The 15,024-nt window shown below is 33.1% G+C and overlaps 2 protein-coding genes across 3 annotated transcripts in view; one reads left to right on the top strand and one right to left on the bottom strand.

Moving 5' to 3' along the window:
• The window catches only part of LOC110827761 (putative protein-lysine deacylase ABHD14B), a 76,994-nt gene extending 68,321 nt beyond the window's left edge, over nt 1–8,673 (bottom strand). Inside the window, exon 1 of the mRNA XM_087350560.1 lies at nt 8,248–8,673. Coding sequence (XP_087206686.1) covers nt 8,248–8,289 — 42 coding nt within the window. The 5' untranslated portion in view covers nt 8,290–8,673. The remainder of the gene's footprint in view (nt 1–8,247) is intronic.
• Lrp4 (LDL receptor related protein 4) overlaps nt 1–14,691 on the top strand; it is a 77,851-nt gene extending 63,160 nt beyond the window's left edge. For both annotated transcript variants that reach the window (XM_022059696.2, XM_087350547.1), the window contains exon 29: nt 942–14,691. In XM_022059696.2, coding sequence (XP_021915388.2) covers nt 942–1,118 — 177 coding nt within the window. In that variant the 3' untranslated portion in view covers nt 1,119–14,691. The remainder of the gene's footprint in view (nt 1–941) is intronic.
• Nucleotides 14,692–15,024: the final 333 nt, after the last annotated feature.

Here is a 15,024-nt window from a genome sequence, read left to right as displayed (position 1 = left end):
ATCCCTGGGAAAATAAAGTCATTGGGATTTGTTTCCAGAGCCTGTGTCATGAGCATAAGATGAGTACAAATATGAATAACTTTTTCTCTTTGTGTGAAAAATAATGGCCCAAGAAAGTCCAAATTCAGCCTGGACCTGAACATTACTTGTGCTACCAGCCCAAGCCCATGCAGGCCTCTAGCATAAACAGTGGTGTACTATGACAGCTCTGGACACCTGAAAATGTTGACAACTTAGCTTCTTGAAACAATACATAACTCCATTTGTACAGAGCTCTTCTTTAAAAGCTGATAGTTATTTAGCTGGTTAAGAAATTTCTCACTTTTACAGACCCTAAAGGTTCATTACTGTTTTTCAAAGAAATCCCACTCTTCACCATACTGTAAGCCAGTTCAATCCAATACACATCTTCACACATAAAGTCTCAAAGTTCCATTTTAATAACAGCTTCCCATCTATGCTTAGGTCTCACAAGTGGATCAGTTCCCTGTGATTTTCCATTACTCTGACTATATTTAGTGAACTGTACATTATGAAGCTCTCATTATATAATTCTCTCAATTCTCCTGTTACTTCCTCTTCTTAGAGTCTAATACTCTTCTCAATATATCTTTTTCTAACATCCTCAATCTTTTAGATTCCCTATTTCTTAGCAGACACTGGGGTTCCATTGTGGAGAGGCTTTACTTTATACCAGACAAAATATCTGTGATCCTGAGCTATTGAAAAGCCAGTAAGTGAGGAAGGGAAAACAGAAAGAGAAAAGGGGGAACAAGATGCCTTATGTGCTGCTACCACTTCCCCTCCCTTCTTGTACCTTGGCTGGCTGGCCACAAATGTATGTATCTGTAACAGTCAACTAAGCTCAGAGATATCTTGTGACAAATATACTGACATTTTCAAAGACGCTTAACAATCTGTTTCTTTTCTCAAATTTCCAGGAACGAGTATACAATGTCCATGAAGACAAACAAACTACAAGTCCAGAAGTTGTTTCTTTGATCCCCACTGTGGTAACCCCAAACAACTGTGCTGACGCAACCACCCCTGAGCGCATCGCAACTCCCCCACCAACTCCCCCCCAGAGACTGGACAGCATAAGCCTAAAGGCAGGGTGAACACAAATTAGACACCAGTTGTGCAGTTGGTATTCAAATATTACAGCAGAGAGCCATCCAACAATGCAAGATACATTAGGAGATTCATATAGCTAGGCTGTAAATGTTTGTAACATTGTCAATACAACTGAACCCGTGCATTGCCGTTTTTATCAGATGTTTAACTGATGGTAATTGGCATTTAAAGTGGTAAGTGTAACCACATTGATTAGAGCCAGCCAGTAAAAAGAAATAATAGGCCAAATCCATGTTATCAATGGAGAAGAAAGGAATCCAGCCAAAAATTGGCTTCCAGTTTTTATATCATCATTTTTTTAAGTTTGGTATGAGCCATTATCAGGTTTTTGGTTGCATAAATGTCAGTCCACACAGAAAAACCATTTTATAACTGACAAAAATTGAGATGAACAGCCATTTGTATGACTGGATTGATCTACAAATAATTTGTCAGGACTCAGAAACAATACTTGGAGTCACAAAATATGGCCAGAAGTTGCATGGGCCTAGAATGCTGGCATCAATTTGCTTCATCAATTGAAAGGCAAAGCAATGACAAGACCAGCATAAATAATGAGAGCAGGAACTATGAGTACAAAGAACTTTTTAATAAATGCCTCTGTTATTGTTTCCTTTGAAAATAGGCAGTTTGATGTCAAGTACTGTATGATTAGAGTGGGTAATGTAGGAAAAGCTGATTATGATGTGCATGAATATCAACTTCATGTATATTAAGAGAAAATGAAAGGAAGTGATTGAAACCAAACAGACCTGCTTATATGTGTAGTGAAAGCAAGATTATAAACAACTGTTTCATGAATATTCATGCACATGTAAATGTTTAGTGGAATGATGCTGAAGCAAGTTATACGTTCATCATGCAATTTACTTTGGCTAATTTACGTGCGCACTGCATATCTAAAGATATTCATTATGCGTTACTACCTTTGGTCTTACACCCTACAATGAAGATAATATAAGATTTTACATTCCCTGTATTTTCTGGCTATTAAATGAATAAAACAGAGATGTCCATCAGTAGGCAGTGACTCTGTGACAGTGAACAGAAAATATGTGAATATAATTAAGTTATGATAATATTAAATTATGTGTAATAAACTGAATGTGGCTATGTGTACTATAACTGTAAACACACAAAAATAAAACCTGACTCCTTCATGTCCAGCAGATGACCAAATACTTAAACACTTTAAGAATGAAATTTCTTATACCCTTTCTGTACCAAAAGAATTTTTTTTTACTAATATGGCCACATGTTTTGCAAATGACAGACCCAAGTTGGGTATCATTTCTGTTAACTGCCCACCATGCCCATTTGTAAGAATGAATCCATTAGTCTTTTATAGGAATAGCTTCTCAACACAGGCATACTTACAGGATACGAAAACTGCCACGTCAGTGTATCAACCAGTAGTTCTTAAAAAGATCAAGAATAAGAGGGGTTCATGATGGTTATATCCTATCAGACAAAGTTATCAACTTAAAGAAATGTGGCTTCAATTATTACTTCATTTATCCAAAAGACTGTTCTTACTAAGATATGTACCGGACTGAGCACTGGTTTCTTTCAGACTTCTTCTTTATTCCATATTTTATAACCCTCTGAAGCTGAGGCTCATCTAAATATTTAAAAATTCTACCTGTGCCACAAAAAAAAACACAGTACTTCTCTGTTACAAAGTTCAACTGGTTGATGCTGTTTGGGGAAAAATCGCTGTTTACTCTGAGAATCATAAGAAACTGACAAATATATCTTGTGGGTAGAGTGCAGAATTACTTATTTTAAAGCAGATTATACATACAGTTACCATGGGGCTTTAAAGGGCTAATGCATTCACTGCTGGGTTATACTAAATTCATTGTACCCTGACTACCAGATCATTTCATTTAAATATTCTTTATACATAATGGTTTATTAACCTTTTTATTCCATGTAATAGAAGTCTTTTTTATTAAATATCTTAAAGACAAGACAGTATATCAATTCCTAAATTATTTAATTCCCTGGCATATTTGATGGCTACAGGATATCTTGTTACTTCTTCTCTAGAAACATCTCTCTTGTCATTGCTTTGTCTTCAAGCTACAGCAAACATAAGACTTCACACAAATACAGAGAATTTTGTAATGAACCATACAAATCCAAAATTTCATAGCATCACAAAGAATTATTTCATGTAAATGATATGATGCTTCAGCAATCCACAACACAGCTTTCTCACCCCTTGTCAAGTTTAAAGAGAAGCATTTAATTTGTATAATTCATTATGACATTTTTTTGCAAGATAATATTACTGAATGGGTGAATGAAATGCTCAAGTTATGTATACTGAAATATGAGACAGATTTATGACATAATAACAAATTTAGTACCTACCGGGCAGCTAAGATGGCATATCCCATCATCATAATATGGAAAAACTAATGGTAAATTTGTGTATTATGATTAGTTATATTAAGTGTGAATATATTTTGTTCCTGTTTCCCTAGCTGGTACTTTTGGCTAGTTGCTGGAATGCATATACTGATTGTAGTATTAGGAAATATTTCTATATTGAGAACAAGAATGAATGCCACAGTCAATAAAAGCTCAAATTCACCTTAGTGGCATAAACTTCTGAAACAACAAATTATAAAGAGAGCCAGAATTGATAGATGACCACAATCTCCAGCTTCTCAATTATATGTCATATTTTGTGTACATAGATATAACCTGTTGTATTTCTGTGTAACTTCTTCTCTATGGTTATTAAGACATATTTTGGATTAAAGGGATACGTAGAAGTTACATAATTTTGAAAAATATCTCATAACATTATGAAATTTGATAAACACATTTAATCAGCTTTTTTAACTTTCCAACATATTTTGTTTTAGAGAATTTCAATATAGATGTTACTCTTGGTATTGCTCGATTCTGCCACTAATATTCATTCATACCTTGGATTAAGAATGCCTAATTACATTTTCATAATTGACAACTGCACAAATAATGCCTTTTTGTAAGAATAACAAACATTCTAGTCATCACACCAGACTCTTAGCCAACATTACACTGATGACTCGTATTGTCAAATACATATATTTGTGGTCAGCATTTTTAAATCCATACACAGTAAAAATATATTAACAAATTCATTATAATACATTAATTATTTTAATAGACTGGTTACATTTCATTATATTCACTTGCATGTAAATATATGGTCTGTAATATAATGTTACAAAAACTTATATATGAAGAATATATTTTAATTGTGATTTTTTAAATGTAGTGTTTCTGATATTAATCTGCGCAACCGTTGAATATTTGACAGTAAAATAAGTTCTTATGAAGCATTCATATGCCTCTGTACCTATTTTAAATTCATAATTTCAATATTTCTTTCATATAATGTAAGATCATGGTTGAAATTACTCATATAACTGACTTTTAATCTTTATGATTTTTCTCTCCACAATATGATCTTTGAAACAATCTTCAAATGTTGAAACCAATTAACAGTACAGTTTATTAAACAAATATCAAATCTATAGCATATATGTAACTGTTACAAATATAAATAATTCATTTTTATGTTATAAATAATCATAATATTCAATGTGCATCAAAGAAATGTTCAGAAGGCCATTTCAAGTATTCCATAATTTACAGAAATATTCAAAGGAACAACTTTACAACACAGTGACCATGTACTGCAGTGTCTTTATCATGCATCAACACAGCATCGTCTACTGCCAGACATACCAGAGAATTTGTTAAGTGTGCCTATCAGACCCAATATAAACACAGTGCAAAACAAATTAAATTACACTGTCTTGGAATATTTTACACCAACCTTCCCTATCACTACTGAATTAATATCAACTTCAACTACTACAAGGATTGGGCCTATTGACATGTTCTGGGACAATTGCTGAAGGCAACTTGTCCTTATTAGTCTTGTATGGTGCATTTTTGAGTAGTGAGTGACAAGCCCACTGCCTCTGCACAATTTATACTCAATCCTGATTTGTTTGCTAGAGACATCTAGTAGAGAATCAGGAGAGACCTGGGTGAGAAATGGCTGCTGAATTTTGCTTACAAAACACCTCGTATCATGCTAGTAAGGTTCTTTTACATGCCAGCAATGCATTGTATGGACAAAAGAAATATATGTATCCAGTCACTGTGTTGTAAAGATATATGTTTTCAAATATTTTCATTAAAGTAGATGCCATTCATTACTAAAATGTATGATGCATCAAGATTTAATTTTCACACTAAATTAATAAAATAAAAGAAGCTGTGAGGTAATGCTTCTCATTCTATTGTTTTGTCACTGATATTATTTTTCACTCTTTAATTCTGACCTTAAAAGCTGACTTTATAAAAGCACTGATATAAACCAGTGATTCCCAAACTGTTCTGCAGAAAACCATGAAATATTTCCAGGAATTCCACAAATGAATTTCTCTAAAGATGGCAGAGTTCTTTATGCATACATAATCCTGGTAGGGAAACTTGCTTGAGAATGATTGAGAAGTGGCTGGAAGGATAACATTAAGACAAATCTTACGGAAACAGACTGTGAAGAAAAGAGCTGGATGTAAATGACTCATGATCATGTCCAATGGTATGCTTTTGTATTAACAGGGTTGAGCGTTCGGGTTCTGCTACTAGAGAATTTAATAACAATCTAAGATATAACTTTCTATTCTAATTATAAATCCAAAAGCTGATTATGTCCCCATATAAGTGGATAAACTTCAGTTCTTGCCAAAGAGCTTGGAAATCAATAACCTTGGAAAGCTGATGTTATTCTTATGGGTTATAATGCTGTGTAGATTTGTAGGTAGATACCAATGTTTAGGAGAAACATACTGCCTCCATCTTCAGGAATGACCTACAAATCCACATAGCTTTACAATCCAGGGCACATCTTCACCACTGTCAGAACTTCAAACCTCAAGGACCTTGAAAGTTTTCAGGTTGATAATTTTAGCAAAAACAAGACTAAGCTTCAGAATAAGTTTTCCAATCATGCACATGCACACACCATTCAGATGACTGATGTCATATGAATCACATCAAGTGTATGTGTCTTAGGAAGAAGAAAAGCAGATCATGACTGACGTTTCTCTGTATATGTACCTTTTTCCCACAAAAACAATTCCTGTATGTGCATCAGTTTCCACGAAAAGCAAACACATAGTTATGGCTTCATTAGATTTCAGATTCTACACCTGGGCAATGATTCAATGAATAAATTCCTAGATTAATTTCTAGGACAGTCTGATTCAAGAGCAATGTAGTCAAAATGCAGTATGCAAGTTTTGACATAACTTGATTGAACAAAATTGCAATCAGTTTGGGAATCAGTGGCACAAGGAATTCCAATCTCATGTAAATAATGCCAAAGAATGATGGTCATGTTTACTACCATTAAGTAACATCAATTATTATCTCATAAGCAACTAGAATCCATGTGCATGGTGTTCTATAAGAGTTGTTAGATAGGGACTCTGCCAAGTTCATTCCTATCACTTAGCCTATATGAATCTTCACTGGTGACGCAGTCTTACTGTTCTCCAAAACTGACCCCACTTAACATATCTATTCTCTTTCTGACTAACAAACTTCATGGTACAGGGTCTTCTTAAGTAGTTGATACTTATTCAGCTGTCAAAAAATTCCCTACTTTTATGGAACCCAAATGTCCATCACTGTGTTCACACAGTTCTACCACTGGACCCTAGCCTAAGCCAGTTTGGTCCAGTCCATGCCTTTGCTCTCTCTTTATAAAATGTAAATTCTAATATTATCCTTATACCGGTGCCTTGGTTTCCCATGTGAACTCTTCTTCCCTTCAGGTTTTCTAATTTCCTACATGTCCCTTCCTCTCACCAGTTTCATAAACAAAAGTTTTTTTAGCTTTTGGGCGCAACATTGCCAACTATCTCATATGTATACACATCTGCCCCTTATTTTGTTGTCCTGTTGGGTCACGTAACTGCCATGTATTAGAATGCTCCTAATGTGCTGACTTCAGAACAATATAAATTTATAATTCTCTAAACAAAAGCTGATTTTATCCTTATTATTTGTACTGATGGAAAATTTGGTAAGTGGGGAATGGACACTTATTATTGTTATTTATACACCTCACCTAGCATTGTTAGGTTAGCGTGGATGGAATAAACGAGAAAAGTGTACAAAATTGTGATATGGAAACCTCTTGGGAAGCAGCCATTTGGAATATCAAGAACAATGGGAAGAATATATTAATAATAATATTAAAAAGTATTGTGGAAACAAACTACAAAAATGTGAATTGGACTGACTCAGTGTTGTGCTATAGCGTTATGGGAATTTAATCAGTCAGATGGTTCAGACTCTATCATAAAAGGGTGGTATCCCATCTTTAAAAAAAAATGACAACCAGTCAGACATGTCTATTTCTTTGGTTATGTCCTGTTATTTTTCTATGGATGTGGCAAATAACACAATAACAATACATAGAAAACTGATCAAGTTTTTTAACAGAAATTATGGAAAATACAGTGATAAAAGTCACACAATTGACATTAAAATATTTACTGATGCCTGCAATTCAGTACAATTTGACATTATAAATACAAAATCAATCATCCTGTTTAATCTTTACACTGTTTTACTATGAATAAGGATGGAATGAAAATTCCCATCCTTTAATCATATAAAAAGTAAGAGAATGTGAGCCATTAATAGTAATACATAGCCACTTGGTGACAATATGATATAAAACTGTAGAGTGATTACAGGCAAAACATTCTTGGCCAATCCTTATATTGACAGTACGTTTAAAATACCCTGACTAGTATAATTTAGATATTCCTACCTAAGTGACATACTGTAGATTACTTACTTATAACAAGTGAGATTTTCAATGCTACACCCAATTCAAAAAATAAGCATCATCAGATTTGATAAATACACAATTTCCCACATCACAATAATTCAACACTGTAAAATAAGCCATTTCCATCCATTCCTAAACTTCATAAATAGATACAGCATTACAACTGTTTCCATCACTGTGTCTAAAAGCTTTATAGAATTAAAATAAATTAGTATAATAAATGTAATTACCTTGAAACTGGTAGTTACCAATGCTCCATCCAACATAATCATTTATCATCAACACACATTTGTCACTAGACTACAAACCACACAGCATATAATATGCAGTAACAAGAACTGTTAAAGAAAGCCCAATCTGCTTTAAAACCAATATTCTGCATAACCACGTGGCGACCTCTGCAACAGACTATTCGGTGACCATATCATGGAATTCCTATTTTGTTATCAATATGTATCACTTATAATGAATCCACAGAATTTCATAAGCAAATCTGTTCTTTTAATAATAATTAGGCCGAATATAAAATGAGTCAGAATTCAACAGCCTGAGAACAACAATAATAAATAATGAGTGCAGAAGTTCACGTTTGCATCTACATTGACGTTATTTACAAAAATTAAATTTTAACAAATACGGCAGAAAAAAATACTCCAAATTCTGGAAAATATTAAATATTTCTCCAGTTACCTTTCATACATTTTTCCTCTTTCGAAACAATGTTCAATTTTGAATACACTTACTTACTTACTTTACTTTTTAACGAGATAAAAACGCTGAATTTGACATTGCGGTCATCACCCTGTTGTTTCTCCGCACTATTAGAAAACTGCCCTGTTAAAAGAATAAATCCTGGCAAGTTCTAGGTTATGTCACAAATAAACAAAACCAGTCTTTTAAAATTGAAGGTCTAAATCCGTTTATATCTTAAATGTAGAAGTTTTGTGAGACTAGATTGCGGAATACTTAAATTCATACGTCTCAGCACTAATAGGAATATTATGATTTGCCACTAATGCTTTTAATTATTTTCGTTGCCATAAGCAGTGTTATACAGATATATATAAATGCACGTTTTATGAAATGTTTTATAAACGCTTCATTGTATGGTAAATTTACAGAATGCAAATATGTATCTACTTATGTAAATTAAATGTGTTACAATCAAAGAACTGTACATAACTTTGCATATTTGGGCCCTTAAATTCTGTATTTTTCGGAGACTGGAAGCATTTTAAATTTGGAGGGTAGCAAACTAGATTAAAGTGTAATATTTAATATTTTAGACAATTGTGTTTTGCACAAAAAGTCATATTAACGTTTATATATTAAGACCAATCCATGAAGATGATTGTTGACATGCATAAGGAAACAATTTGTTAATTTTCTTAAACAATTATCTAATCTCATTGTCCACTGTGTTCAGGAGTCATTTATCAATGTAATAGGACACAGTGCATTGTTTTAAAATAGGGACAGGTTTTTGTATAAATGTACAAACTTTCCATTTTATAATTTCTGGTACTCTGTTGATATGTACTCATCTATAAGATCGAAACAAACTAAACATCTTTATAATACAAGGGACATGCACGGCCTTAAACATGATATAATAAAATCAAAAATGTATTGAATAATTTTGATCCCAAAAACCCTATTTACAGGCAGGATAGGATTCAAATTTGGAAGTTGAAATGGCATTCTTGAAACAATAAATTAAATGAGGCAAGTGACAAAGTGACACAGCATCGCCATAACTTTACAAACAATGCTGGCATTGGTTCGCTAAGATCTGCCAAAAGGCTAAATAAGTAACATTTATTTGTAGTATTTTAGAGGCCTGACTCAGGTACATCAGATGGCAGGAGAACCTCATATAGAGCTTCTTGCTTGCTTCTGTGATTATCATATTTGGTAGAATTTTGTGTCTCCTTTCTGAGTAATGAACTGGCTTTCCAGGATTTTACTCAAGCTATTTTTCTTTTTGAGACTTAAAATAACATTATGCAGAAACATCTAGAATAATCAGTTGTTTACATTAAGCACAGTGACAGTTGATGCAGCCTCTTATAATGACATGCATTGTCTAAATAATATTTTAAAAGTTTATTACTACTTTTAAGGAAACACACCACAGCTGTATTATGAAGATAAGTCAGTTATGATATAGGAAAGCAATTTCTCTTCATTCTGATGCAAAAATGATCATTTACTTGACTAGCCATATGTTGTTTTCTTCCCATAATTTTTAAACCTTCCTCTTAAGAGAGATTACGTCCTTGCAAAGAGTACTCATCTTGCAGGCTTCCTTTCCAGGCACTCCCTTCATGCCTCATTAGTCTCCATCCCAACAAACTAACCTCATAACCAGGAAACTCTTTCACTAATGGGTGCACAAGTTTGCAATTGAGATAACTTTTTTCACATTTTGGGGATTTGAAATGCTGAATTAGAAACATGTTTTGTGAATGACTGAAATTATGTCATCTACATATTATATTCATGCATACGCATGAGTCTGTACTGTCAATATACCTGAACTGCAACATTTTTTCAGTTAATTTGTTGGTTGAGCCACATTTGGAGAGTTACTCTATAACAACTATAAGAACTACAACCAATTTCCAAAACACTATGGGTTTAAACACCTGGAAAAATGAACAAGGTCCTAAGACATGAGTCATAACAGTGTATTCCACAATCATCAGAAACCTTTAGACAAGTATATGATGCCTACCTGAAAGATACCGAGAGATACAGAAGTCAGAAATACACTTTTGCAGCAAACCATGTTGTATAACAAGAGTATTTTCAGAAATGCCTCAAAGAACCTTTCTGAGTTTGATGTGGTATGTTACATATAGCTAAGATTGGTATCCACTTATAACATACATGGGAAAATCAGTGAAATGAGCTTAGCATAGGATCAAAATAAAGACCAGGAGTCATATCTGTGTGCAAAATGTAAGCACCAATAGACTCAATAAATGTCAATATCAATAAGACTAATAAAATCCTCAAAGCTTGTAGAAATAATTCATATCGAGTGCATTATGCCAGAAGGACATATCAGCAAGACGGCTGATTTACAGGAAACTAAAGTCTTACACTCATATGGTTTGACAAATGTGCATTATTAGCATTCATATGCCCAAATTCAATTGTATGTGTGTACAGCAAAGACAGCTTTATGCTCTTCTGGCATGACATAACATCCTATTAATTTGTTGTTAGATCATATATTTTTGATTATGCAAATATGTTGAAACACTCTTCTGTCTTAATGCCTTCAATATATAAAGAGGCCTTTCAGTCCACCTTTTACCACATATTTATATCAGCAATTATCAAGCGTGACCACCACTTGTTTTACTGAATAATATTAAAATGATAGAAGTACTCTGGTTTAAATTTCGTTTAGGTTAGTGGCATTTCTTTCCCCTAAAAGATGTGCCCCATATTCATAGATTTCCTAACTAACTGATATGAGCAGGAAACATATTTTTCACTTGAATATTCTTACTAAATGTTCATGGGAAGCAAACATCAAAGCCAAAAACTATATGCCAATCTACTTCAGAAAAATAATTAACAACAAAATTATCAGAGTATTACTGATCCAATTGGGAAGGGGGAGGTTATTTTCTTATGCTTATCCTGGTTAATTCGGTACTTAAATGTCCAACAAGTGGAGCTCAATGTGTGTGTGTGTGTGTGTATGGTATGCTTTGTACAAGTGGTAAAGTGGTATTGATCATATTAGTTTCTGTAGAGGATACAGTGACTTCTGAAAAGAGATTATTGTACAATGTGTACTATCCCTGTATTATCATTATAATCAACATCATCATCATTTCTTCTTCTTTTTCTGTTTTCACAGGTTTTTCCCGGTACTTCTCCTCTTGAACCAGTGGTGAACCGCACCACTCAGGCTTCAAGTTTTAGATTGTAGCACTTTCATAATTATGTATGGTGTTCCTATTACAGCTGATTTTGTCAAGAATCTATTGAATGCTTTCCTCATATTGTTTCCAGATATATTTTTAGTCCTTCAGTTACCAATCTTGTGGCCCTAGTGATTACCAGTATGACAAAGCATTTCATGTTCCACATTCACTGAATTTCTATACTTATATGTTTGCATTTTAATTTCTTTCTGCTCTTTTTCTTTACTATATTCCTATCCATTGGTATGATTACATCTATCAGTAAGAAAATTTTAACAAAATAATAATTCAATTCAATTAATAATAATAATATTGTATGCACATCAATACATTACTTTTAGCTGAATGAGATACAAAAAGTTTTTGCTCCAATGTTCAATCTTCCTTCCATATACTCTGAAGAAGCCCAGTAACCATATGGTCAAATACTCAATTGTCTGATGATAGCTGCTTGTATATTTTGGAATATCCATTTATAAATGTGGTTATAGCTGGTTTTGTTTGAGAACTGCTCTTATTACAATAATGGAATATTTTCCTGAATACCCTGAATAACACATTCAATTACTGAGTATCCACAACAGTCTGTTATTTAAAACTAAATGTATTCATAACAAATGTTTGCTTCAGGGCCACTGGTTTATACCATTGTATAAAATCATCCATTATCATTTCAAAATTAAGTATGTTATTTGAAAACAAGGCTTTTGATCTCTTTTATTATGAAATAAAATATACAAATTAAACTCCAACCATATGTTCCTGTCTAAAGAAACTATCATCATAAAATCAAACTTGAGAGTAAGAGAAGACTTTCTGTTCTCTTTTATTTTGAACAAAATCTTAAATCTGAGCCAAGCATAATCTTTTCAGTTCTAATTCTTTCACATTCAAAATAAGTTATTACAAAAAATATCTTTACATGTAAATGTTTGTTTTTAGAAACATGGCTTTCAAATTGTAGAGTAACAATAATAGTTTTCTGCAAACATATCCATTACTAAACAACAAAAAACATTATGTGCAATAGGTACTTCATAAGAAATGTACAATAAAGCCTATATTGTTTGCAATATGTGGAATGTGACAAACGTTTTGAATACAATATGCATCATTCTTGGTTGTTCATAGATTAGTGGTATTATATGCATGTTGACAGATGTGAAACTTTTTCAGGGAGAAATTGAAATTTTGTCTTTATACATCAAAAATATAAACACTGCTAATTCAACTTTTGAACAATATAAAATGACAACACAAAATATATGCATGAGAAGGTCACTAATCATGTATTTTTAATCACATTCCCCAATTTATATATGATAGACATAGTAATCAAGGTATAAAATATTATTGTTGTCAAGTCATATGCATGTTTTACTTGACAGCTATTTCTTATAAGGAATGATGTTATTATGAGACTGACATAAAGCAGCAAAAGATATAAAAACAAACCTAATATAGGTAAGTATTTTGGTATGGTGATTTTTTTAAATAACATAAACACATACTGTATTTATTCTATCTATAACCATGTAACAAAATATTAAAATTTGATGTCCCACTTGTGCATTATGAGACATTATGTGCCATGTTTTGAACTCTTCAAGTTGGAGAATTTGGAGAAAAATACAGCATCAGTTGTTTGGTGCTTCCTGAGTTGTGAATCTCTTTTCATAAGATTTCATAAAACATACAGTCTCATTACTAACCTATCAAATGTGTATAACCTTTATTTGTAAGTGCAAGAAGAAACATGATCATTATTAAATTTCAAAATGTTAAAAAGTGTCATGTTAGATCATGGTTTTAATATGTTCACCTTCTGTGATTACAAAACCAATAATACACATAACAAAATATAAATTGTTAATTGTAACCTGATGTCAGTGAAATGTGGAAGTATGTGTAACATGTAAATATATTACATTTAAGGTAATTATATAATTCTGTATCATTGTTAGTTGTGTAGTTCTGTAAACAATTATTTATCATCAGGAAAATGAGGGATGGTTCAAAGTATGTCATTAGTATCACAAACTAATATGCTCATACTTTTCAAAACATTAAGACTTTGACGGTGACTGTCTTCTGGGTTGTTGCGCTATGTAGTTTGGCAGACGTTTACCAACGTTTCAGAGGTCCTTGCTGCCTACATTATCAGGGCGATGATGGAGGCAGCATGGAGCTCTGAAATGTTGGTGAACTTCTACCAGACTACACAGAGCAACAACCCAGCAGACAGCCATCTTCAGACTCGCCACTGTGAAAACCTCAAATCCTGCTTATTAAGACTTTAATGATAGTTAATTGAGAAATTTGTGTTTCCATTCTCACGCGATGATGTGTTCTGATGGGCTGGTTTGCCAACATTTCAGATAAATTAGCAGTCTTCATCTTCATAACAATGCTGAGTTCTCTAAAAATGCAATGTAACTCACCAGAACATGGTGTCATTATACAAAAATTAAAACACAAGTCTTAATTTGCTCATGTTTGTGAAAATAATGTATTTTCTGCAGCATCTCTGGCTATATTGAAAACTACTCCAGAAATTCTCATAAGTAACATGTCTGAAGCTTATCAGTGTATTACATGCTGATTATATTGTCATGTACAGTTCATGGCAAGGATATTATAAAACTGAATAACAAATGCTGTCTTCTGTACACAAAAGAATTTGTCAGACAGAAATTAAAGTGATGTATTTTGATGGACTGAACTAACTACATGGTACAAAGGCTTTCCTGAAAACTTTTACTGGAAAAAATATATTATATTACTGTACTATACCTAATATTTCTACTAGTAAAAATGGAGATGGAATAGATCACTCAGTAATGTGACTGGTTATGGGCTGAACAACCAGAATTTGATTCCTGGTAGGGGCTGGTAGTTTTCTCACAACCACTATGTCTGGACTGGCTGTGTACAGCACCCAGCGTCCTATCCAGTGGTGTGGGTTCTTTCCTAAGGGTAAAGTGGTCAATGCTTGAAGCTGAACATTTTGTCCATCTAGTGCTGATGTAAAGAATGTGTGAATATTTACCTCTGACCTCC

The sequence above is a fragment of the Zootermopsis nevadensis genome, unplaced genomic scaffold (assembly GCF_977971745.1).
Source record: "Zootermopsis nevadensis isolate Lab colony 2312 unplaced genomic scaffold, Znev_1.0 Znev_ptg000017l, whole genome shotgun sequence".
Classification (NCBI taxonomy): domain Eukaryota; kingdom Metazoa; phylum Arthropoda; class Insecta; order Blattodea; family Termopsidae; genus Zootermopsis; species Zootermopsis nevadensis.
The sequence above is the reverse complement of the archived record's forward strand: the minus strand, read 5'-3'. Positions and strand labels throughout refer to the sequence as shown.